The 24,615-nt window shown below is 58.3% G+C and overlaps 2 protein-coding genes across 2 annotated transcripts in view; one reads left to right on the top strand and one right to left on the bottom strand.

Annotated features, from left to right (window-relative positions):
• SND1 (staphylococcal nuclease and tudor domain containing 1) overlaps positions 1–24,615 on the bottom strand; it is a 494,703-nt gene that overhangs the window by 72,003 nt on the left and 398,085 nt on the right. The window lies entirely within an intron of this gene.
• On the top strand, positions 8,696–10,925 carry LRRC4 (leucine rich repeat containing 4). Its single transcript, XM_074953387.1, has one exon. The coding sequence runs from the start codon at positions 8,797–8,799 to the stop codon at positions 10,732–10,734; it is 1,938 nt and encodes a 645-aa protein (XP_074809488.1). The 5' UTR covers positions 8,696–8,796; the 3' UTR covers positions 10,735–10,925.

Raw genomic sequence — 24,615 nt, 5'->3', positions numbered from 1 at the left:
AGTGCCGAGATCGGGGGCTCCCTGGGCAGGGCGCTGCAATGAGAGACCAGACCGGCCCTGCACAGCACACGACCAAAGAGCTCAGACCGGAAAGAGGGAGCACCCCTCCGCAGGAAGACTAGTGACCTGCCCTGGAACTGACCCCTAGGACCCAGCTCTGCGCCCACAGCAATGTCCAGTCACCCGCCCACCGCTCCAGCTGGGACACGCAGCTCTCAGCCCTGTGCCGATCCCAGCAAAGCCGCTGAGCCCGCAGGTGGGACACTGCCCCTGGGAAAGGGAGGGGAGCCTGCTTTCCCACTGGACCGCCCCGCCCCAGGCAGTGTTGCCAGGCTCTGGGGAAAGATGTGTCCAGCTTCCCCAGGCTGGCAGACTGCTGTGCCACCCAGGGACCATGACTCAAACCCTTCGCTGCCCTGCCTGAGAATGCGGGCTCCGGGCTCCCCACGGGGTGTGTGCTTTCCCCTCCAGAGACCACGGAGGAGTTCACGCTGCAGCATGCACAGCTAGCCTAGAGACAGCTGGGGGCTCAGACAACCTGAGCCCTTGGCCCAGCAGGACTTGGACAGGAGAGGTCAATGGGATCCCCAGCTCTCCTCTGAGCCAGCCTGACCCCAGCGAGGGGGCACGATGCTGCCGGAAGCACCTTCAAAACCAACAGCCTGACCACTCGGAGCCAAAGATCCCCAGCCATTTTCTGTAAAAGCCACCGCTGGTTTCCCTGGCCTGCCCACTTCCCACCTGGGGAAAGCCCTACCGCCCGGCCCTGTCCCCTGGAGAGAAGATCCATCACTTCCTGCCCCAGCTGGCCCTCCGCCCTGCTGCAGCGTGGGGCTGATGACCAGCAGCTGGGTTCCACCCCAGAATGGGTGCATTCCCGCGGTGAGTGCACAGGCCAGGCTGTAACCTCGGGGATCTCCCAGGACCACTGGGGCGGGGGAAGGCTCCCTCGGGACAGGCCGCGCTTTGTGTGAATCCAGCACCCTGGGCGCACTGCTCGTTGGGCTGGTACTGGGCTCCTCCATCCCAGCTGGCACCCCGAACCCGCAGAGCTCCCCAGGACAAAGATTCTGAATACTCAAACCTTCAGCAGTACCTCCATCACCGGGACTCGGGCGACTCTAAAGGGGCTGGCCGAGGCTGGGATCCGGCTCGGGAACTGTGGGGCTTTCAAAAGAGGCGGCACGCTGGCTGCCAGGCACCCCCACCCCCCGCCTCCGCTCCTGTGCATCCTGTTACATGAAGTAGCATCACCTGTTACAAAAGCTAAAGGCAAACTGAGCCGTGACAAGATCTTTGCCTCCTTCCTAGACAGCACCATGATCTAGTCGCGCCTGACAGCCGTGTCCCTGCCCCGGGGACAGGCCAGAACCTTCCACCGCAAAGGAGGCGGCGCAGATGGGGCCTCGCCTCACCCGTGTGCAGAGGGCAGACGGCAAAACTCCTGTCCAGACCCAGCTCCCCCCATGTCACAGGCTCCCTGGGTGACGCTGGGCAAGCCACAGGAACTCTCTGGGCCTCCGTTCCCAGCTCTATAACGGGACAGCTCTTCCTTTTGTCCTGCCCACTCTGACTGGGGCAGGGGCTACCTCTCATTGTACGTCTGGGCAGTGCCTGGCTCAACGGGGGGCCCCAGATCCTGGACGGGGGCCGGGCAGCTCCCGGCTCAACGGGGGGGTCTGGGCAGCTCCCGGCTCAACGGGGGGCCCCGGATCCTGGATGGGGTCCGGGCAGCTCCCGGCTCAAAGGGGGGGTCTGGGCAGCTCCTGGCTCAACGGGGGGCCCCAGATCCTGGACAGGGTCTGGGCAGCTCCCGGCTCAACAGGGGGCCCCGGATCCTGGACAGGGTCTGGGCAGCTCCTCGCTCCATGGGGCTCATCACGGTGCTACCACAGTATAAACAAGAAGCAATCATCCACCACGTCCAGTTTCCACTGGTGTTCTCCCACAATGCACAGGGACTCTGCCAGCGACTCAGTGAACATCCACCACGGACCTGCTCCCCCCAGCCAGGAACCTCCCCGTCGTGCCCTTCCGTGGGGCTTGGAGCTGGAGAACCTGCAATGGGGCATATCTGCAGGGCCCAGCTCCGGTGCGTGTTCATACAGCGCCCAGCCCGGGGTGCTGGTCGGGGGTTGGCGCTTCACCACCACGAACACCAGTAAGCGGGGTGCAGCAAGGCAGGGACATGGCAGCACGGAGCCTGGCAGGGAGTGAATGAGCCGCTATCTAAGCCAGCCCAGCGCGAGCTCAATTCCTGCCCCACCACCCGCCCAGGGCTCAATTCACTCCTGCCCAGCCGCTTGCTGGGGTGCGGTGGGCGTCCCGCATCGGCAGCGTGCGAGCCGGCAGGGATGAAGTCAGGCAGAGCAGATGCTTGCACAGAGCAAGGCTGGGGAGGAGCAGGGGAGAGCGATTCCCCAGACAGAATTACATCCCATTACTCTCCACACGACATAGCCAGCCTGGCAAAATTAGCCCGATCTATCTTGGTGCCGGCAGGGCTCCCACCACCACGGCGTCGAGCACCACCAAGTATTTAAAAATAGCAGCCCTAATCACCCCCTCCCCCCGGCAGCCTGCCATCAGCGGAGCCGGCTCATCTCACAGACCCTCCCAATCCATTACAGGCGCTAGCAGGGTCCCCGCCCTCGCCAACGGGCACCTCGTTCCACGCTCTGCTTCGGAGGGGAGCTCCAGCGGGCCCGGGGTGTTACAGGGGGGAGAGGCGGCCCACTCCTGCAGAGATCAGAGGAGATCCCGGGCTATTCTGCCGGCCTGGGGAGAGGCCAGGGAGGCACAAGGCCGACAGCCCCAGGGACCATTTATTTTGATTCATGGCACACGTTATAAACGCAGCCGGAGACCCAGTGACTGCTCCTCCCCGAAGAGGCCATCAGCCGCCCGCTCCTCCCCCAGCCCTAGTCATAGCTAGGACCCTCCCTCCCTGCTGCTGTGCAGCATGACCAGAAGGTCCTCAGGTTGGCAGCAGATGGGGCAGGGCGGAGTTCCAGCCTGGGGTGCGGGTGCAGGGGGCTTCTGGAGAATGTCCAGCTGGCAGCTCCTTCTCCGAGACTCATGGGAGCTCCAGCTCCAGCTCTGCCTCTGACCCCTGTCACGGCCGGGCCACACAGGCCTCATCCGGCGCCCGAGGCTCCATGCAGTGCAGTCGTGTCACTGGCTCACAGCTGCCCAATTCTGTGCCCGTTCCTTGGTGAATGTAAGAGGCAGCCCCGTGCGGCGTGCACGACAGGAGCCTACGCCCCAGCTGACAAAGGCCTGGCCGACAGGAGCGAGGCCCGGGGCCGATGGAACTGCTGTGCTCACCTAGCCGGGGGAAGACGGGAAATGCCGGCTGAGAAGACGCTGCTGTGTGATGCCAGATAGCTGCTGGACTCCCCAGACCATGAACTCCGACAGCACATGGGGGCACACGCCCTCCGTACCAGGGACGGGCACAAACCTCGCTCTCCCCTGCCCATCAACAGCCCCCAGCGCCAGACAACCACCCCCTGTGCACCCAGCTCTGCCTGCCAACAGGACACAGAGCGACACGAGAAACCAGTCTGAGCTGCTGCATTCACACTGGGCTAGGTCCCCGCTAGCCAGTCAGCCCCTCCCGGAATTCACAGTCCATTTGGGCCCGCTGCTCACACCGTTTTGGTGTGCACCTGCCTGAGAAATTTCCCCCTAGAGTGACCACAGACCAAGGGGGTCTAGCTAGCCACGGGAGGGCACGGTGACTGGATTTCTACACCGAGTCGTAGCGATCGTGCATGGAACTAGGACTGCATCCTGCACACACAACTGTGGCTAAGGGCACAAAACCCCAACTGCACCCCCATCTCATCGGCAGAGCAGAAGCGACAGCTGAGTGATGGGACCCGAGCACGGTGCATTGCGCCTGGATAGAGCCTTTGTCCCAGTACAACGGGCTCGCAGGTGCCGTACGTGCGACACGGCGTGCACGCCCCGACGGCAGCAGAGAGATTTCAATGCTTATGTGTCTCAACCACAGCAGCGTGCGACACAAGACAACCACAAGGTGCGACCGACCTGCCTCCAGGACCCAGCTGGAGCATGCGGCAGCACCGGTCCCTCCTCTCCAGCCAAACCTAGCGTGGTCACAGGCATCTGCCCGGGCGCTCCAAGGGCACTCCGCTTCAGGGTCCCCCAGAGATCCAGCTCACCTCCCCTGCTCTCTGGGAGCACTTGGAGAGGTGGTGCAGCCAGGCCGCCCTGCTTGTCAATACGGCTTCCCCACCCTCACCGGCAGGCTGCCTGTTACACACAAAACACTACCCTAAAGGAGTGAGACAGTGGCCAAGTGGAGCACTCAGAAGCCAGGAAAGGCCGGGAGTCACCAGCCAGAGCGCTGCGCCCCTTTCTGCAGCATGAGATGGGCTGGGCACTGTCCCAGGCTGTTCCTTCCATAGGCCTCCCACCTCCATCAGCGAGCGACCCAGGCCCGATTTCACGTGCCCCAGGCTCCCCCGCACCGAGTGCACATTTATTCCTTGCCTCCTGGGCGTTTCCATGGTGCTCTCACCGCAGAATCCAAGCGCTTCACACACGTTAGTGGATTTCTCACCACAATTCCCCGGTGAGACTGGGGGGGGATCATCATCCCTGTTTACAGCTGGGGGCTGAGACTTGCAGAGATTAAGGCCAAAATTGTCAAAAAACATCTGTTAATTTTTGGCACCCCACTCGAGACACCTAGGGGCTGCTGTCCCAGTGTACCTAGCAAGTGCATAGCACTGTTCAAAGCACAGTAACCATAGACTACACTTCTCCGGGTCTGCCCCCGGGGCGCCCGGCGAGAGAGGAGCCCCCAGCTCATGGCCAACTGAGCATTTTCCTCTGTGACTTGTCCAGCGTCACACGAAACGCTGGGGCAGCGGCTGGGGGAGAATGCAGTTCTCCCGGGCAGCATTCGACTGCCTTCGCCGCGAGACCTTCCTTTCTCTTCCGGCATCCCGTGCCTCTGTCACTGCACACCCACGTCTGCAGCAAATGATGCCGGGGTTCTGCAGACCCCAGCCTCCTTCGCTGCCCCGCCCCCAGGCACCTCTGGGGAGGTGTGGAAAAACCAGTGTGTGATCGTATCATTAAAGCCAGCGTCATTGCGCCCGAGGGCATAGAGTTCAGGTTGCACAAACAACCTCAGTTGTGGCCATTTTTGACTGCAGAGGGCTCCACTTCGCTCCCTTAACATTCTTGTCCTAGGGTTTTTGGATGCAATGTCCAGTAACAGGCAGGAGCAGGCGCTCTGGAAACCCAGGGCGCTGCTCCAACTCCGAGACCACCCCTCCCGCCCATCACACCGCGTCTGCCCCGGGGGGAAAGGCATTAACCCCAAGGCTGCTTGGGGGACAACTTCTCCTTCCCTGCTCTCCAGACTGGGCTAGGAGAAGCCATGCTGCCAGGCATGCTCGCTAGGCATCCCCGCCAGCCACGCAACAGGGTGCCCATTGCATTGCCAAGCCAGTCCCGCCACTTTCCCAGCCTCCCCTTGGGGGCGGCGGAGAGCTGGGCTTGTTCCGGTGTGACCCACAGGTGGGGTGGGGGGGTGGGGTAGGGCCTGGCGGAGCCAGCTGTGGGCGCGAGAAACCTGCCGCCCTTTGGGATCCTGGCCTATCGTTGAGGTACCGATCAGCCACGTGGAACGTCAGCTGAGAGCCCCCAGCTGGCAAGGCAGCGTGCCTGGCCTCCCTGGCAGATGGGGAAGTGCTGGCTAGCCAGCCAGCCCCGGCCACGATGGGATCCAGCCACGAGGGGCACAAAGGGGCCTCACAAACACCCCAGCCTGCTGCCCCCCAAGAAGGGAGCCAGGCTGCACACACCTCTCCTGGGGCATGGGGAACCAGAGAGGGGCTGCAAGCAGCATCACAGCCTCCTCCCAGCCCCCGCCACTGCTCTCTCCCCTGCCCCTCCACACAAGGCTACAAGTGAGCTGCCCTTGCCCCCGAATACAGGTCAACTGCAGAGCTCCCAACCTTTCCCAGATCACGAGACGGGGGCAACTCCAGACACCCCCCACCCATCCCAGGGTCATGGGACAGGGGCGATTCCAGACCCCCTCCCCCGGGACAGGGTGAATCCAGACACACACAAACACACACCCAGTCACGGAACAGGGCGACTCCAGACCCCCCCACCCCGGGTCACAAGGCAGGATGACCCCCCCACCCCGGGTCAAGGGACAGGGTGACTCCAGACACCCCCCCGCCCATCCTGGGGTCACAGCACGGGGTGACCCCACTCTCTGCCACCCAATCATAGGATGGGGCAACTCCAGATACCTCCCTCCCGCCAAGTTCAAGGGATGGTGCAGCTCCAGACCCCCCTACCCCTCGGGATCACAGGATGGTGGTAACTCCAGACACCTCCTGCCCATCCTGGGGTCAAGGGATGGGGCGACTCCAAATCCCACCCCTGGGACGGGGTGACTCCACACACACACACACGGGTCACGAGACAACCCCTGGGCAACCCCTGCTACTTCCTCCCCCCACGGGGCCACTCTCCCCCCGATGATAGGATGGGGTGACTCCAGACACCTCCCTCCTCCCAAGTTCAAGGAATGGCACAACTCCAGACCCCCCCTCTACCCTTTGGGGTCACGGGACGGTGGTGACTCCAGACTCACACACACCGGGGGGGGGGGGGGAAGAGATGGGGTGACCCGACAACTGCCCCCCAGGGTCCTGGGACAGGGCAACTCCAGACAACCCCCCCCAAGCATTCCAGGGTCAGCGGACAGGGCGACTCCCCCCCCCCCCATTCCAGGGTCACAGGATGGGGAGAATCCAGACACTCCCCCCCCGGATCACAGGACGGGGCGACCCCACTCCCCCGCCAGTCACGGGATGGGGCGACGCCTGACACCCCTCCTCCCCCTGGGGTCACGGGATGGCGCAGCTCCAGCCACCCCTCAGTACCCTTAAGGGCTATGGGCCAACTGAATTCAGAGACCCTCCCGCCCCCAAGCCCTGGGACATGGCCGTTCTACCCCCAAGCCGCCCAGCTGCACGCCCCTCCTCGGTGGAACGAGGGCACCTGGGAAACCGGGGGGCGGGACAGAGCCCGGGGGGGAGGCAGAGGTACAGGCTGAGCCCAGGCTTCCCGGCTGCCGTGCTGCTCAGCGCTGCCTGCGTCTGGCCCTGCGCCGCCCCCTCACCCGGGCCCCCACGCGGGCCCCCGGACAGCAGCCCGCTCCGCGCTCGGCAGGGCATCGCGGGGCCTTTCCCCCGAGAGCCGGGGGAGCGGGGGGGTGGAGGGGGGGCCGCTGGCGTCCGCGGCCACCCTGCCTCCTGGTGCAGCACGGACCGGCGCGGCTCCCTGGCCCTGCTTGCAGGGAGCGGGACGGCAGCCTGGCCGTTAACCCCTGGAGGGAAGGCGGAGGAGGGGGAGGCTGCGAGCCCTGCATCACGCTCCCGCTCTGCCCAGCACACGATGCGTCAGCAGTACATCCACGTTCCCACTGAAGGACAAAAGGATGAGAGAGCAGCCTGCCCGGCTGCCGCCTGCACCAGCACCGCCGCGGGGAGCCCGGGCGCCGGGGGAGAGGGCTGCCGCCGGCACGGGTAGGAAGGGAAGATGTTACCGGGGTCCGGTGCGTCTCACGCCGCCGCTGCTGCCCCGCCTCCGCCTCCTCCCGCCGCAGTCGACGGGCAACAGAGACGTTAGCGGCACCGGAAGGCTGGCGCCCTACCTCACTACCTCAGAGCCGCGGGGGAGCCGGCCGGGGCCGCGGGAGGGGAGCCCGCCGCCCTGCCCATCCTGCGCCGGGGCTCGGCGCTAACGCGGGGCTCGGCGCTGGCGCACTCCCCCCAGCAGGACAGCGGCACTCCAGAGCGGCCCCCCCCGCACGGCCGCGCGCCCCCCTCCCCGGAGAAGCCGCCGGGTCGCCGCGAAGCGCGAGGAGGCTGCAGCCGGGCCAGGCACCGCAGCCCCGCACGCGGAAGAAGGGGGGGGCGTGCAGAGTGACCCCTCGCCCCCGCTGCCAAGAGCGACCGACCGCGATGGGCTGCCGCTAGCCTCCGGCGATCCCCAGCAGAGCCCCCCGTGGGGAGGGGGGCGAGCACGGACTGAGCGGGGCCAGAAGAAGAGGCTGGCAAAGGGGCAGCGAGCAGAGAGCACGATTCTCTTTGGTTCCTTGTCTGGCTGTTCCCGGCGGGGGCGGGGGGCAGGGTGCACGCTCCAGCCATGGAGCACCAGCCCCAGCAGCTGCTCGCAGCAGCCGGCGCTCGGAGCCAAGGACAAATTTGCAAAGCGCTGGCAGCGTTGCTCCCCGGGGCAGAAGGCAACTATGCACCTGCCTAGCCGAGCGGGCCTCACCTCCAGCCGGGCTCCTTCCACGCTGCTTTCCCAGCTCCTGCTCTGGATTTACTAGGAGCCATTTTGTCTTTCACCCCCCTTTCCCCTTCCCCCCTCCCCCTTCTTCCCCTTTGTTAATTCAAAACTGAACCGGAGAGGGGATGGGGAGGATGGAGCGGCGTCCTGCGGTGAGAGCTTAAAGAGCAGCGCACAGACCCCTTCCTCCCCAGGCAGGTGCCAATTACAGAGCAGGGGGCTCGGCTGGGGGGGCTCGTGCTTTGCTTTGTTTCTTATTTTTTTTTCACCCCATTTTCCCCTGATCCCCCCACCCCAGCTCCCTCCCCCCTACCCCCCCCCCCGCCCCTTTGTTAGCTGGCGAGAGGAATGAACAGCTGGTTTAAGCTGGGGGAATAGGGCCCCTTCTCCTTTCTGTGCCAAATCCCGGACGATGGTGAATTATGTACGTGCCACATCATGAAGCTCTTGTGGCAGGTAACTGTGCACCACACCTGGAATGCTGCCCTGCTCTCGGTCGTCTACCTCACGGCGCAGGTGTGGATTCTGTCTGCAGCAGCTGTCTGGGCCGGAGCCCCGAACTGCCCCTCCGTCTGTTCCTGCAGTAACCAGTTCAGCAAGGTGGTGTGCACGCGCCGCGGCCTGGCGGAGGTCCCTCAGGGCATCCCTTCCAACACCCGCTATCTCAACCTCATGGAGAACAACATCCAGCTGATCCAAGCAGACACCTTCCGGCACCTGCACCACTTGGAGGTCTTGCAGCTGGGCAGGAATTCTATCCGCCAGATCGAGGTGGGTGCTTTCAATGGGCTGGCCAGTCTCAACACGCTGGAATTGTTTGACAACTGGCTGACCGTCATCCCGAGCGGGGCCTTTGAGTACTTGTCCAAGCTGCGGGAGCTGTGGCTCAGGAACAACCCCATCGAGAGCATCCCCTCGTACGCCTTCAACCGGGTCCCGTCCCTCATGCGCTTGGACCTGGGCGAGCTCAAGAAGCTGGAGTACATTTCTGAGGGGGCTTTTGAGGGATTATACAACCTGAAGTACCTTAATCTTGGGATGTGTAACATTAAAGACATGCCAAACCTCACGCCCCTCGTGGGGCTGGAGGAACTGGAGATGTCGGGGAATAACTTCCCTGACATCAAGCCAGGATCTTTCCATGGGTTAAAGTCTCTCAAGAAGTTGTGGATTATGAACTCCCAGATCAGCCTGATTGAGCGGAATGCATTCGACGACCTCACCTCGCTGGTGGAGCTCAACCTGGCCCACAATAACCTGACCTCGTTGCCGCATGACCTTTTTGCCCCCCTGAGATACCTGGTGGAGCTTCACTTGCACCACAACCCCTGGAGCTGCGACTGCGACATCCTGTGGCTCTCCTGGTGGCTGCGGGAGTACATCCCCACCAACTCCACCTGTTGCGGGCGCTGCCACGCCCCGATGCACATGAGGGGCAAGTTCCTGGTGGAGGTGGACCAGACCTCCTTCCAGTGCTCCGCACCCTTTATCATGGACGCCCCCATGGATCTAAACATCTCGGAAGGACGAGTGGCGGAGCTCAAGTGCCGGACTCCCTCCATGTCCTCTGTGAGGTGGTTGCTGCCTAACGGGACCGTTCTGAGCCACGCGTCTAACCACCCAAGGATATCCGTCCTCAATGACGGGACCTTGAACTTCTCCCACGTTTTGCTAACGGACACGGGGGTTTATACGTGCATGGTCACCAATGTGGCAGGGAACTCCAACGCCTCGGCCTACCTCAACGTGAGCACGGCCGAGCTCAACACTTCCAACTACAGCTTCTTCACCACCGTCACGGTGGAAACCACAGAGATCTCCCCCGAAGACATCTCCCCGAAATTCGCTAAGCCAGTGCCAACGACTTCGACAGGGTACCAGCCGGCGTACACCACCACCACGACAGTGCTGATCCAGACCACCAAAACGCCCAAGCCGGTGGCGGTGCCCACAGCGGACACCAGCGACAAGATGCAGACCAGCCTGGACGAGGTGATGAAGACCACGAAGATCATCATCGGCTGCTTTGTGGCAGTGACGCTGCTGGCGGCGGCCATGCTGATTGTCTTTTACAAACTTCGCAAGCGGCACCAGCAGCGCAGCACGGTGACGGCCGCCCGGACCGTGGAGATCATCCAGGTGGACGAGGACGTGCCGGCGGCCCCGGCGGCCCCGACCAGTGTATCAGGTGAGGGGGCAGTTGTGCTGCCTACAATTCATGACCATATTAGCTACAACACCTACAAACCGGCACACGGGGCCCACTGGACAGAAAACAGCCTGGGGAATTCGTTACACCCCACGGTAACCACTCTCTCTGAACCGTATATAATTCAGACCCACACCAAGGACAAAGTACAGGAAACTCAAATATGACTTTTTTTCAGAAATTATCAATGCAATAGAATGCACAAAACAAAACAAAAAAAAAGACAGCAACTTTTGTACAGAGTGGGGGAGAGACTTTTTTTCTTGTATATGCTTATATATTCAATCTATGGGCTGATAAGAGAAGCAGATTATATTAAAATTAAAAAACCTATTTTCTAACTTGTAAGTTCTATTTAAAAAAAAGAGGGGGGTGGGGGGGGACAAAATCAAAATCCAAAACGAAAGAGATGCCGGAATGACTTTCTGGAGTGAGGCTGAGAACACAACTAGCCAAGGGACAGGCGGGAAGCGGGGGAAGGAAGTATCAGTTTTTAGAAGCCGCTCCACAGAATGCGGTAACACAAACCCGTTTCTCTAAAGATCTTTTCTTAAAGCCCAACATCGATATTTACAGATTTATCTTATTTAAAAACATAAGGAAAAAAACGCACCAAGAATTTGTACTGTGCCAAAATGTTACAAATGCAATAATGGGTTTTTTGTGTGGGTGGGTGGGGGAGAGATGGACAGACCGTGGGGCTAAATATATATATGTATTAAAGAAAAAAATGCCAACATTTGCCATGTATCTCAATAGGGCTGTGCGTGTGCCCGTGTGTACCGGCTCCGTGGGTATCATGTATCCCAACAGAGCTTCTACAGAAAGAGCAGTGAAAGAGAGAGAAATTGGCGTCGCTCTCAGTCAAATGGTTCCACACTGCACCAGATTCCTGCAGTTCAGTTTAACCCGCTGTGCGCAGGGAGCGTGTGTGCGCCTTTGACTTTCCCAGGAGGGAAGGGAGCAAGGGAAGGTTAGGTCAGGTTGGCTAGAGGGGACATCCTAGCAGGTAGAGGGAGGAGCGGGGTGTGTGTGTGTGTGTGGCTATGGTGCAGGAGATCTGACAGATGATTGTAGACCATGCTCCAATTTTATGATTTTTTCCATCTTTTTTAAGGTGGCAAGAGATGAAGCTTTTCCCCCCTCCCCAACTGCTGGGGTTCCCCAAACAATTGAGGGCTCTTTAGATATCTGTCAACTGGTGGGGGCGGCAGGGGTGGGAGAAAAACAAACCGGAGCTGCTGCAAGGCAGAAATACTCTCTCTTGTTTATAGAAATGCAACCAGATTATGCATGGGGGAATCGTCATATTGACAGAAAGTCTCTTGCTCACGCGAGCATCTGGTGAACCCTAGAAGGGGGAAAAAGGCTCTCCTCCCTGTCACATTTACCCCCCAAAGCAGCCCGTGAAAGGTGTTTGGGGAGCAGGGGAGCATTGGGGGGAGGCCGTGCGCATTTCCTTCTGGTCCATTTAAACAATGTAACTACTTTCCTTTCTTATCTGAGCTTTAAAAAACAAAGTGAAAGGATTCAAATCTAAACGGTGAGAACAGAAAGAGCAACTTCAGAACAATCTGACTGTACTCTGAGAATCAAGTGTATTTTTGTATTTTAATAAACATTGTTCAAATTTTTAATGAAATGTCCCTAACGGATTAAATTGACCAGCTGACCCGAGGAGGAAATCAAACAGAATCAAATCCAAAGGGTTTTGACCTGGTACTGGTCAGAAAAGTGGGGGGATAGGGGAGAAAAAAAGTATTGAACATTTTTAGAGCTGGCCGTAGCCTCTCCTCAAATTAAACAAAACCACTGTGAGCGCTAGCAACCGCAGCTGAGTCCAGCATCCTCCCGGCTGGTGCAGGGCCCTGGTCTGACTGGGTGCACAGTGAGGAGTGACGAGCCCTGCTGAGCTGCCGGAGGAGAGGGGAGAAATAAATGCAACCTCATCAAACCGCCCCCCACCAAGCAATAAGCCAGCTCCCCGCCCCCTTCCCCTGGCTTCGGGATTGCTGGGCAATTAACGCTTGCTTGGGGTTCCCAGCAGTTCTCTCCATCGCAGGGTATTAGATTACCTGCCTCTCTGAGTGCTATTTACATTCACACCCTAAACAAGCTAATGGTGCCCGGAGGGCTGGCTTCCTGAATGGGAGCCTGGTGGCTTAGCAAGGTGTGTGTTAGCATATTGGTGTCATAGAGGGGGAAGTCCTGGAGCAAGCCGGTGGGCGCAGGGAAGCAGCTAGGATGGTGAGGAAGGCCAGACAGGTGCCTGGATGGATGAACAGACAGACAAGACAGCCAGTGCTCTCTCCCCAGCCTCACACATGTTAAGCTGCAGATGTGGACAGCCCCTGGCCTGGGCTAGTTTACATGTCAGAATTAAATTGTACAAGGACTGGCAGGATCTTATTAAAAACAAGAAAAAGGCCAACCCAGCGCAGGGCTAGCTGACGGCCTCCCTCACTCGGGTCCTGCTCCCTGAACCGGAGCCTCTGAACCAGGCCGACCCCCCCTGCAGGGAAAGCGCCCGGCTGTCAGTGCCGGACTGATTAGAAGTTATGCAAGGAATCCATGGGGCAGGGGAGGCCACCCGCTGATTGCATGGCGACCCCTTCAGCAAAAGCCAGAGCAGGCAGCCATTGCGCGAGTCCATTAGCCGGCGAGAGTGCTGCACCTCAATAGACTCGGCCAGCAGAGAAATTGTACTAAAAGGAAATTCTCCCAGGGAGCACGGGCCGTTTGAAAAGCAGCTGGGAGGAAGAGCCCGTGCCTGGTGCGGGGGCTCGCAGGCGGCGAGGGACGTGGGGGCTGGAAGGAGAAGTGCAGAGGGACAAAGCCCATTAGCTGTGTGTGTGTCAGGGGGAGGAGGGGATAGCCCTGCCGCCAGGAGCTGCAATGGTGGGTCTCCTGGCCAATGGTGGGGAATCCTGCATTAGCCCTTTTCTCAGCTGCCCTCTCCCTGGCTCCAAAGCGAGCTCAGCAGCACAAGCGTCTGGCTCTGGGATGCTGGACCCTCCAGCCACGTAGGGATTTCATCTTGTCTCCACGCCAGGAGACGGGCTCCGGGAGAGGGCTGCTGAAGGGAATTTCAGCACTATGGGGGCTATTAAAGCGACCGTCTTTAGTCACCATAATGGGTCACGGCTTGATCCTTCCCAAATCCGTCCTAACCATGACGGGCCAAAGACCTCCAGACTCTGAGAATGAGATGTAAGGAGGAAGCTCCCCCCACTCTCCGTCACTTTCTTCGTGCCAACCGATGCCAGCTCCTCATTGTGCACCGGCCAGACGGAGCTGCCGCCTGAACGCACAGTTCTTTTCCCAGGGACTCCTGCCAGCTGGGCTTGGTCCGCACATGGGGGCTGGAAAGGCCTGTGTCATAGAATATCAGGGTTGGAAGGGACCTCAGGAGGTCATCTAATCCAACCCCCTGCTCAAAGCAGGACCAATCCCCAACTAAATCATCCCAGCCAGGGCTTTGTCAAGCCTGACCTTAAAAACTTCTAAGGAAGGAGATTCCACCACCTCCCTAGGTAACGCATTCCAGTGTTTCACCACCCTCCTAGTGAAAAAGTTTTTCCTAATACGCAACTGAAACCTCCCCCACTGCAACTGGAGACCATTACTCCTCGTTCTGCCATCTGCTACCACTGAGAACAGTCTAGATCCATCCTCTTTGGAACCCCCTTTCAGGTAGTTGAAAGCAGCTATCAAATCCCCCCTCATTCTTCTCTTCCGCAGACTAAACAATCCCAGTTCCCTCAGCCTCTCCTCATAAGTCATGTGTTCCAGTCCCCTAATCATTTTTGTTGCCCTCCGCAGGACGCTTTCCAGTTTTTCCACATCCTTCTTGTAGCGTGGGGCCCAAAACTGGACACAGTACTCCAGATGAGGTCTCCCCAGCGTCGAATAGAAGGGAACGATCACGTCCCTCCATCTGCCGGCAATGCCCCTACTTATACATCCCCAAATGCCATTGGCCTTCTTGGCAACAAGGGCACACTGTTGACTCATATCCAGCTTCTCGTCCACTGTCACCCCTAGGTCCTTTTCTGCAGAACTGCTGCCAAGCCACTCGGTCCCTAGTCTGTAGCGGTGCATGGGATTCTTCCGTCCTAAGTGCAGGACTCTGCACTTGTCCTTGTTGAACCTCATCAGATTCATTTTGGCCCAATCCTCCAGTTTGTCTAGGTCCCTCTGTATCCTATCCCTACCCTCCAGCGTATCTACCTCTCCTCCCAGTTTAGTGTCATCTGCAAACTTGCTGAGGGTGCAATCCACACCATACCCCAGATCATTAATGAAGATATTGAACAAAACCGGCCCCAGGACTGACCCTTGGGGCATTCCCCTTGATACCGGCTGCCAACTAGACATGGAGCCATTGATCACTACCTGCTGAGCCCGACGATCTAGCCAGCTTTCTATCCATCTTATCGTCCATTCATCCAGCCCATACTTCTTTAACTTGTTGGTAAGAATACTGTGTCCACCAGCCGTTCTGCGGGGCTGCACAGCCAGGTGCCTGGGCATGGAAGGCAGGATAGGGTCCAGTTCCCTAGCCAGGCACAGGTGAGGCAGTTAATGCTGTGATTTATAGGTTCCCTGGCTGTAAAATATTAATTTGTCATTAAACGAGAGAGGGGCTAAATCCATGAATGAATCACTCACAAGCTTGTTCCAGGGGAGGGTGCGTGCTGCAGGCTGCCGTGTGCGGGGCTGGGCTGGTGCGGGAACGAGACAGAACAGGCCAGCCCAGCCAAAGCCAGACCTCACATCTGGGGCGGTCCCTGCCCTGATCCGACCCCGGCTGTCCCAGCGAGCCAGCTGCCTGCCCAAACACCCCCTAGGGCCACGGGCCAGGCTGGCAGCTGCAAGGAATGGGATCACTGAGCACCCTCATACCACCATGCAGCGGCCATCATCAACAGAGAAGTTCCCCATGACTTGGGGGGATGGGAGAATCATTGGTGCTGATCCAAGCCCAGAGAAAGTTAAACCTGTCCCCACTTGCCCTGGGACGCTGCAGGGAGAGGAAGTCCAGCCAGACGACAATGGCAGCCAAAGAACAAAGGACTTGCCAGGCCACCACACCCCGCCAGGGACTTGGGCATCGCAACCCACAGAAACAGGGCAGTGGGTGGCTGGCTGTACCCAGAGGGTTCCTGCCTTCCTGACCTAGAGACAACTTTTGCCAAGACACCACATCCAGGAGGAGCCTTGAGCTAAACCCCAAATCAACCTGCAGCCCTGTCAAGGCCCCAAACTCAGCGGAGCGAGAGGGATCCCCTCCCTCTAGGAGCCAGGGTGCTCTGGAGGAGGGGAGGGCTCATTTCCAATCTCCGGGCAAATGGCCCCACCCCTCCGCCAGCTGGAAGAAGCACAGCCAGGCAATCTCCGGGAGTCTCCTCCTGCAGGCAGGGGGCACTGATACCCCAGCGAGACTTCTCACCGGACACCTGCTGGGGGGCAAGGCTCTGTCTGTAGGAAAAACGGCCTGCTGAACCCCAGGGGCGAGGGTGGGGAGTCACAGCCCCTGAGACAGGATGGCACTGGGCTCAGCACAGACTGGTGAGCCTCCCCGTTCTCTCTAATTAAAGAACAAATTGCTGAGTGTTTCCACCCACCCCAGCATTTTGGGGTCATGTGTCTGGGGAGCACGACTGTTGATTTTGACTCTGTGGCAGGAGCCTGCCAGGCACATGGCCAGGTCCAAAGGTCTGACTCTCAGGACAGAGGCCTGGGCCAAGCAGGAGAAGACTGTGTCCTGGAAGCGAGCAGGGCGGGCTGCGTGTCTTGGGGGTGCCAGTACCTCGCAATCCTGTAGCAAAGGCAGGAAGGTCATTAACGTTCCTGCCCCAGGCTGCAGAGACCCCAAACCACTGGGGGAGCCCCCCACCCTCGTGGCCTCTGCACCTTGCAGAGCCAAACGCTCCAACATTTCAGACTCTGACAGCATCTGCAGGAGCTTCCCGCTGGGGTTCTGTACGTTTAATTTCGTCGGTTTATTTATTTATTTCGTGGAAACTGGGAGTGTTTCTGTCAAAACATATGTCTGATTTTATCTTCCCGGCCGGCTTCTATCACTCCGGCTGATCGGCTAATGAAAACGCTGCACCACTTCGTTCGGATTTCTGCTTCAGCTCAGCCACAAACTAGGTCTGTGCTCCGGGCTCTTCCTGCTCTGTGGTCTCCTCCCCCAGTCTCGCCTCCGCCCTCCTACTCCTGGGAGGACTGGGGGAGGGGGGGAATCTCCCCCTAAACCCTTTAATACATCGGCAGACAGACAGGGATCAGGCTGGAGCCACATAGTGGTTTTATTTAAGCACTTAGTTTTAATTTGGGCTTTACATTAAAATACCAAAGCAAATAATGTTCCTGCTTAGAGCAAAAAAAATGACTTTAGAGAGGCGGCTGTTCGCGCTCTCCCTCTATTCAGGAACTCAGTTGTGCGGTGGAAAGCAAGCGTCTCAGCGCTCCGGCGAGGGGAGAGCTTTTGGCCGGGGCTGAGTTGCTGCCCGAGAGCATAGCTGCGGTAGAGCTGCGAGAGGCAGCAGAGAGCTCGTTCGCTTCCCTTCCTCCCGGAGAGCTGCCAAACTTTGCTCCCTGAATATCGTTCTGTAATAATTAAGGCTACAGGAGGCAGTTTATTCGGGGGCTGCAGAGACATGGCTGATCAGCCAACAGCCCAGGTCAGCTGGAGAAGCCAGAGGGGAGGTGTATGGGGATGGAGAGCAGGACAATCTTTGCAGGGGATTCTGGGCCGAAGCCTTTACCGTTGATTTCTCACAGACAAGCAGGCACTGGAATGGTTTTATGACTCCAGGGCTGGGCTCACCCCGGCACCCCCCCCCCCCGCCCCAGTTTGTTTGGGAATCGGGGGGCTGAGAGTCAAGACTCAGAAGCTATTTTAGAAGGAATCCCAAAAAGCCAGCGATTCCTAGCAAAGCCGGGCAGGCGTCCAGGGGAGATGCAGGAACACAGCCAACAGCCACAATGGGGTGGAAACAGTTTCCATAATGGCCAGGACCCATTCCCTGCCCCCTGCGCCTGCCAGCAGAGCCCCCTATCGAGGGGGCAGCTTGCGGATCACACGGACAAGGTGGGGAGAGAGGAGAAGGGTCAGGCAGAGCAATCTGAGCTATTCCTCTGCCATACCAGTCATGGCCTGCAGTACAGGGCTCTGAGACAGGGAGCCAGGCCCCCGGGGGAGGGGGCTGCAGGAGGGGCGCATGGACAGCAGAGGAAACGTAGAACCTCCCAGGGCAGCACTTGCTCTGATGATACCCAGGGTGGATTAGAGCAGCCTGGGAAGGGCACTCCCTCTGCGCATCGCTCAGGAGCGAGGAGACCTCGCTGGGCCAGGCCCTGTGCATTGTTAGTGCTGCTAGCAGACAGTGCAAGGCCCTAACGCCGCATCCTGGAGTCCTTGTCAAAGCTGCTTTGAATACTCCCCGTCGCCTTCAGCACGAGATAAGTGGCGACTCGAGGCCAGCACAACCCCCCAGACACACCCACTCCGGCTCCAGGAATACCCAGTGCCACGCATGCCAACCACAGAGACCCCAGACACAGGCCTGGAAGCCAGCTCAGAACCCGGCCTGGATTCCCAAAACCCAGAGGTCAGGCACCCCCAGGGCAAAAAGCCCTGGCGAGTTTATCAGACGATCACAGAGTCGCAGAACGGCGGGATTAGAAGGGACCGCAAGGGCCAGTGAGCCGAACCCCCTGCACGATGCAGGCTGTGCTGTGTCTGAACCAATGGCATAATGACGCGGGCGCAGGCTTAGACCAACCTAGAACAGCGGCTGGATTCTCCCACGAAAGGCAACAGGATTTTAGAGACATTTCCGTACCACACCCCCGGGCTCTGCTATACTTGCTGTGTGAGTGCGCGCGAGGGAAACACTGCACAATACTAGCTCCTGCCCGTGGCTGAGAGATGGACCACACGGACGGGGAAGTGACTTGTCCAAGGTGTCAGCGGGATTAGAACTCCTGGCTCTCAGGGGCAGGACGACAGCCAGGTTAGGTGGGTTCCCCAGCTCTGGACTCTCTCAATGAGTCACTGGCGAGGTCCGTCGCGCCCCTCCCGCCCCCGCCTGTCACAGCACCAGGTTGTACCAGGGAACGCGCAGCAATTAGCTGCAGTGCCTGCAAAAGGCAAATATTTACTAACAAAGAAGATGCATTTTCAAAAGAAGTACATGTCGCAGCAACGCAGAGAAATCTGCCCCGGCACCGCAGCCTCCCCATTCTGGGACGGCGTTGGCAGGGGTCTCGCCCACCACGCTGCTGTGGGGAGCTGCTGGCACCTCCCAGGAGGAAGCTGGTTGGGACAGAGGCCACTTTGCTCCCCGCGAGGCGGGAGGCTGTCAAGGCTGCCGGGGCCATCTACTGAGAGCAGGTATTCTCACCCTCTTCCTCTCCCAGCCATTCCAGGCTGAGGCTGCATTTCTTGTGCCCGAGGGCTAGGGCACGTGTCAGGCACCGAGACAGATTCCCGCGTGATTCTGGCTTTCAGTGCCGTTCTTTTGGACGATGAGATCAGGGCAACGTGACTGCAGGGAATCCCACGGGAAACATGACACCAGCCTCACACTGGGCCAGCTTTGTGGGTCCCTGCGAAGGGCTGGGTGGGGCTAGCCCCAGTGGAGAGCACTTAGGACAAGTGGCTAGTTTTTCCAGGGCGGCCCAACTGACAAGTAACTGTAAGCTCAGCAGATCTGCTCCCGGAGCGGATTCAGACTCCCAGCGGCTGCCCTTAATGACAACATCGTTGTCACTCCTTTTTACTCCCCTTCAGCCTGCAGAGCCAACACAGCCAAAGGGGAGGCTCTGTGCCTCTTCGAGCATCATCGAGACGTGCCAATCGCAGGGCTTCGGCTGAGCCCCTGCAGCCTGCACTGCAGACAATGGAGTTCCACAGATGTCATCAAGGACTGAATTTGGCTAGCAGGATTCTTTCTCACCGGTGATGATGCTTGAACAGGAAAGATCACAGCTTGCCTCCTACAGCCCAGGCAGAATCTGCAAGGCTGGCAGCTAGGGGAAAAACAAGCAGTCGTTTACTTTGAAACAGAGCAAATTTGTTATGGCACCAGTGTGACACAACCACGGAATCCAACGAGGAGACAGCACCAGTGACTTTTCAGAGTCAAACCATGCTTTGCAGAAGGAAAATCCTTCCCTCCGGTGCCGGCATCCCTGGGTGAAATCCTCTGGCTGCGTAGGCAGGAGCTCAGGCTAAAATAGTTCCCTTACAGCCTTAAAATGGGCCAGTTGCCTTTCCAGGAGTCCTTCCTTGGCTTCGGTCACTCTCCCCTCCAAAAGAGCTTCCCAAATGGGCCCAGCCCAGCTGCCGTGGGGGGGAAGGATTAGGGTGACCCCATGCGGCAGGAATTATGGGTCCTGTCACAGACACGGCATTCGGGAGTCTGGCCTGGATTCTGAGCAATTTCTCAGCGGAACCCAGCCGGTACGCAGCGAGGGGCCGCTCGGTGCTCCGGCCCGTTCTAAGGAGCACTCGGATGCCCTCCTCTGGGGACATTCCCCACACACGGGCCAGCCGATGCCAAAGTGCCCAGGCTGTTCAGACTAAGCGGGCTCCGAGACGCTCCACACAGAACCTGGCTGGGGTTAACGTTAATTATTCTTACTGCTGCAGATATTTTTGGCTTCGTTGCTGCGGATGTTTTTGCAGATCTGCATGAGTTTACAGTAGCAGCAGCCCACTGGCATGCACCCTCGTGGGGGGTCTCGTAGTCCCACCCCCTGGAGTTTTTCTACTTTGAAGAGGTGCCCACGTGTCGCAATGAGGGACACAAAAGATGCATTTATTTTTTTTTTAAAAATGATTTATTTTTTGTAATTAGAATCTCTTTATAGCCCATGGTAGTTTTCCTGTAACCCACGAAAGATACACCATGTGCATATTGGTGCGTACACATTCGTCAGATGGGTGGTAGCAACTCCAGCCAATTATGGAGGAGTTTAAAGGCCTACAGTCCTGTATTTCACAATTTAATGATTACATTTAGTCTCCAGTTTTTACATATACATACACATATGCGCACACACACATAACATGTGTGTCATATATTAGTATGTAACGATAAATGGTTCATGGTTTTACAGTGTATAGAGTTAAATGTCTCTATTCTGCATGTGTATTATCCACATGCAATCTAGATAATGCACATTTACAAATACTGTGTGATTGTAATGTCCCTAGTATATACTGTAGATTGCCTACAGCTCTGTACATTACATTGATATAGTTTAATATTTATAATGCGCAGAGATATCGCACAAAACTTCGTGTGTACTAGCGTGTGGGTGTGTGAGATCTGCAGTGGCGAGGTACGACGCACACACAAATTAGAAGATACTGTTTCCAGGAGTGCAATACGACTATAAAACCACAAGCCATTTATCCTCTTCCAGCACAACCAACTGCTAGAGGGCTGTTGTCAATCCGAACGTGATCCTTCCCCAAAATTAGCTAGCGCTGGGTTAGTCATAGGCTCGCTCGCTTCACCTGGCTGGTGAGTCAGCAGCCAGCCAGAGACAATATTTTAAAAATGCATCCCCCTTCTCCTGCCAGACGAGGAAAATTAGAAGGTATTTGGTTTCCACTTCTCCCACCAAGGCTCTCCTCTACCCACTAGGTGGGCACGTCCACGCTCCCTCTGGCATCCCAACAACTCCCCTCCCTGGAGGGCTGAGGCCACGAACGGCTCTGCCCGCTCACCCTAGAGAGCCTAACGATTTCAAGAGAGCTCTTACGCTGTTCCCAGCCAGAGAGCAGGCTACAGCTCTGCCAGCGGAGTGGCCGGTGCTGGTGTCAAAGGAAACACCCACTAAGAGGTAAATGCTCAGACAGGACCACGGAGACGGGACCCAGCGCAGGCTATTTTCAACCCTGCTTGGCCTGCGCTCCAGGGAGCAGTTACGAGCTGTAAGCTATTGCTCCTGTCAGGAGACAATTCCTGGATGTAAAGGAGCCGGAATAATACTTTATCCTATTAGCATCAGCCCCCCTGATTTCCCAGTGGACTCCACTGCTGGTGACATGACAGCCTGTTTTCCCCAGTCAGTTGGCTTCTGCAAGGTTGGAGAAGGAAGGTGCCGCATGGCTGCAAGGTGGGGACGGGAGTGACTGAAGGGAACGGGGGGAGGGGTGAAGATAGCTTGGAGCAAGAGCCGGTGGATGGACCATGCGCACGTGCAAGCATGTCACACTTGGAGCAGCGCTGGGCTCTACAAGCGTGCAAACACACACACACACACGCTCCTGAACTTTCCGCGGGGTGGCCATCCCGTGCCAGATTCTGAGCTCGCTCACCCCAGCGACCCTCCTGGAGTCAGGAGAACTACTCTGCACTTACAGTAGCCCAGGAATCAGAAGGTGGCCCTTCTGTAGCCCCTGGCTAGCGAGCCTCACATAACCACAATAACGCTTTCATTAGTCAGACTGATTTGCACGGGTTGATTTCTGTTCCCCTGCTATGGTAGCAGAGGGGGGTGTGTGTGTGTAACAACCCTCTTTAGGAGCACGCTGGAAGTTGAGGGAGCACTGCACCTCCCCCACTTTCCTTTGCTGGACGATCCCCCAGTCCCAACCCCTCTCTTCTTCCCCACAGACAGTTACTCTTTAGGAGACTCTCAGCAGCTGGGTCCTTTTGCTGACATGGGTTTCCCTGAGCTCTGGCTCATCTGAGGGGCAAGTTGTGGAGAGGAACTCATCAAAGCCAGGCTGTCATTCCCCCAAAGCAAATGGCCTTGCTACAGGGTAGGCTGTTATTCCAGCCACTCCAGCAGCGGCAGCATCCCTGCTTTAACCCCGAACCTTCAGGGGCATGGCCAGTAAATCCTACCCCCTTCCCCAAGAGACCTGGAATTTGGGGGGATGAGAGAGAGAGAGAGACTTATCCGGTCAGCTCTTCTCCACCAGCATTTCCTTTAAAGGGATATTTGGCCTTGCTGGTCCATTTCTCTTTCATCCTCTCTGCAAACTGGGCTGGGGTAGCTGCAGCTTTGGATTTCAGGGGCGCAGCGGGCAGCAGCAGGGAAAGCGCTGGCCTAGGAAACTTACATTCAATTCTTGGCTCTGCCACCGACCAGCTGGGTGACCTTGAATAAGTCTCTTTGCTTCTTTGCGCCTTGCTCCCCTGTCTTGAGGGCCGTGAGCTCTCTGAGGCAGCAGCGTGTCTGTGCTGCGCCCAGCCCAGCTGGACTCAGCTCCCTAACGCTGGCTGCGAACAACAGATGCAGCTCCACTGATCCCAACACGGGGGCAGAGCACAGGCGTGCTCGGGGAACACCCCGGACAAAGGACCCCAAGGGGCGGAACAGTTCCTCTGGCCCTAGAGACCCAACACCACTTCGAGAGGGTCAGAGCAGTGAGCAGGTGAGGGGAGGAACGCTGCGTGGACAGGAAGGCGAATCCCTGCGCTCTGAGCTGGGGACCCCACCGCTCAAGGATGAGCGGAGGAGGGGCATGGAGGCCATACAAGCCATGCAGCCTGGCCATATAGGTAGGTGGCAAGGGCAGAGGACGCTGGTGCCAAAGGATGTCTCAGAGGCTGCTAGGAGAGAGCCTTTTGTCAGAGTGGGCCGTGGCTGAGTCCAGCAGGCAGGGGCTCTGGACAGATGGCGACAACTCCTTGTGTTTTTGTTGCTGTCCTGGGGCAATCACAGACCCATGTGGAGATGGGATCCTGGCCCTGCCCTGGGCTCGGGTAGATCTTCAGGGCTCTCCTGATGTCTAACACGTGCCAGAGGCTCTCTGGGCTGCAAGACAGCCCTCAAGGGGCTGTGAAATCTTCCAAGGAGCACGAACCTCTCTATCCTTGGGCAGCACATGTGGGAGCTGCTAAGAACATCCCCAGCCCTCCAACTCCAAAGCCAGGCAGGCTGAAGCACTGGCCACCGAGGAGCTGCACCTGGAGGTTACAAAGCAGGAGGCTGCTCATGCTGCAGAAAGGGCTGCAGTGGGTGAGGACATGCAAGACTAGATGGATGGAACGAGGACTAAATAACGAGACGGACAGAGATGGGGGCTCAGGAGCATCTGCTCAGCCTGGCTCCATTCAAGAGCAAATTCAAAACTGATAAAAAAAGGAAATACTTATTCTACACAAGGTGACGTTAGCCTGTGGAACTCCCCGACACTGGATGTCACTGAGGTCAAGACTTAGCAAGATTCAGAGAGGGAATGGACATTTCGGTGGATCACAAGAATTATCCAGAGTTGTTACAGCTAATGGAGTGGATATAAAACCTCCAGCTTCAGGGCTAAAGCCAATCTCTGCCGGGGGCTGAGGGTGGGTGGGTAAGAGACCTTCATGGGCGGCTGATTATCCCCTAGCTGCTACTGCAGGGTTCTTGCCTCTTCCTGGGAAGCAGCTGGTGCTGCCACTGTCCAAGCCGGACGCGGCTGGAGGGACTGGGGCGGGAGCCAGTGGGCGTGCTGAATGCCAAGTGCTGGAGCCATGCTCTCTTTTCAGGTGCCACATGGGTGTTTGGCACAGTAGGCAGAGTGTTTTCTGGCCAGCACATGATCCAATGGCCCCGCGGGCCCCTCCTCCGGCTCTGCTCAGCCGCCAGGCTCAGACCTCAGGATCTCGGCACCGTGGGCACTGGCTGGAAGAGGATTCATCGTTGCAGGGTGCGCCATCTCCGAGAGCAGCCAAGGCCTCTGGAGCCAGCGAGGAATCCTGGGGAAGGCACTGAACTGCTCCCTCCTGATCTCCCATGTCAGCCTCGTCAGCAGCAGAACCCGAGGGAAGGTGCCTGGAGAAATACCTCCCTGCCTTGCCATTTGCTGGCTCCTGCACACTGCTCTCTGAGCAAGCTCTCGGGTGAGGCTCTGGCTTGGCGAGCGCTCTCCAGGGTGCAGCATCCCCCCGCTCTCACATCTTGGAGACCTCCACGGGGGGCTGCTGGAACAGCACCAGACCATACAACGGCCAAGCTGTGTCAGAGCAACGATCCCTTTAGCCAGTATCCTGTCTTCTGACAGTGGCCAATGCCAGGCGCCCCAG

Source organism: Natator depressus, chromosome 1, assembly GCF_965152275.1.
Source record: "Natator depressus isolate rNatDep1 chromosome 1, rNatDep2.hap1, whole genome shotgun sequence".
Classification (NCBI taxonomy): domain Eukaryota; kingdom Metazoa; phylum Chordata; order Testudines; family Cheloniidae; genus Natator; species Natator depressus.
The sequence above is the reverse complement of the archived record's forward strand: the minus strand, read 5'-3'. Positions and strand labels throughout refer to the sequence as shown.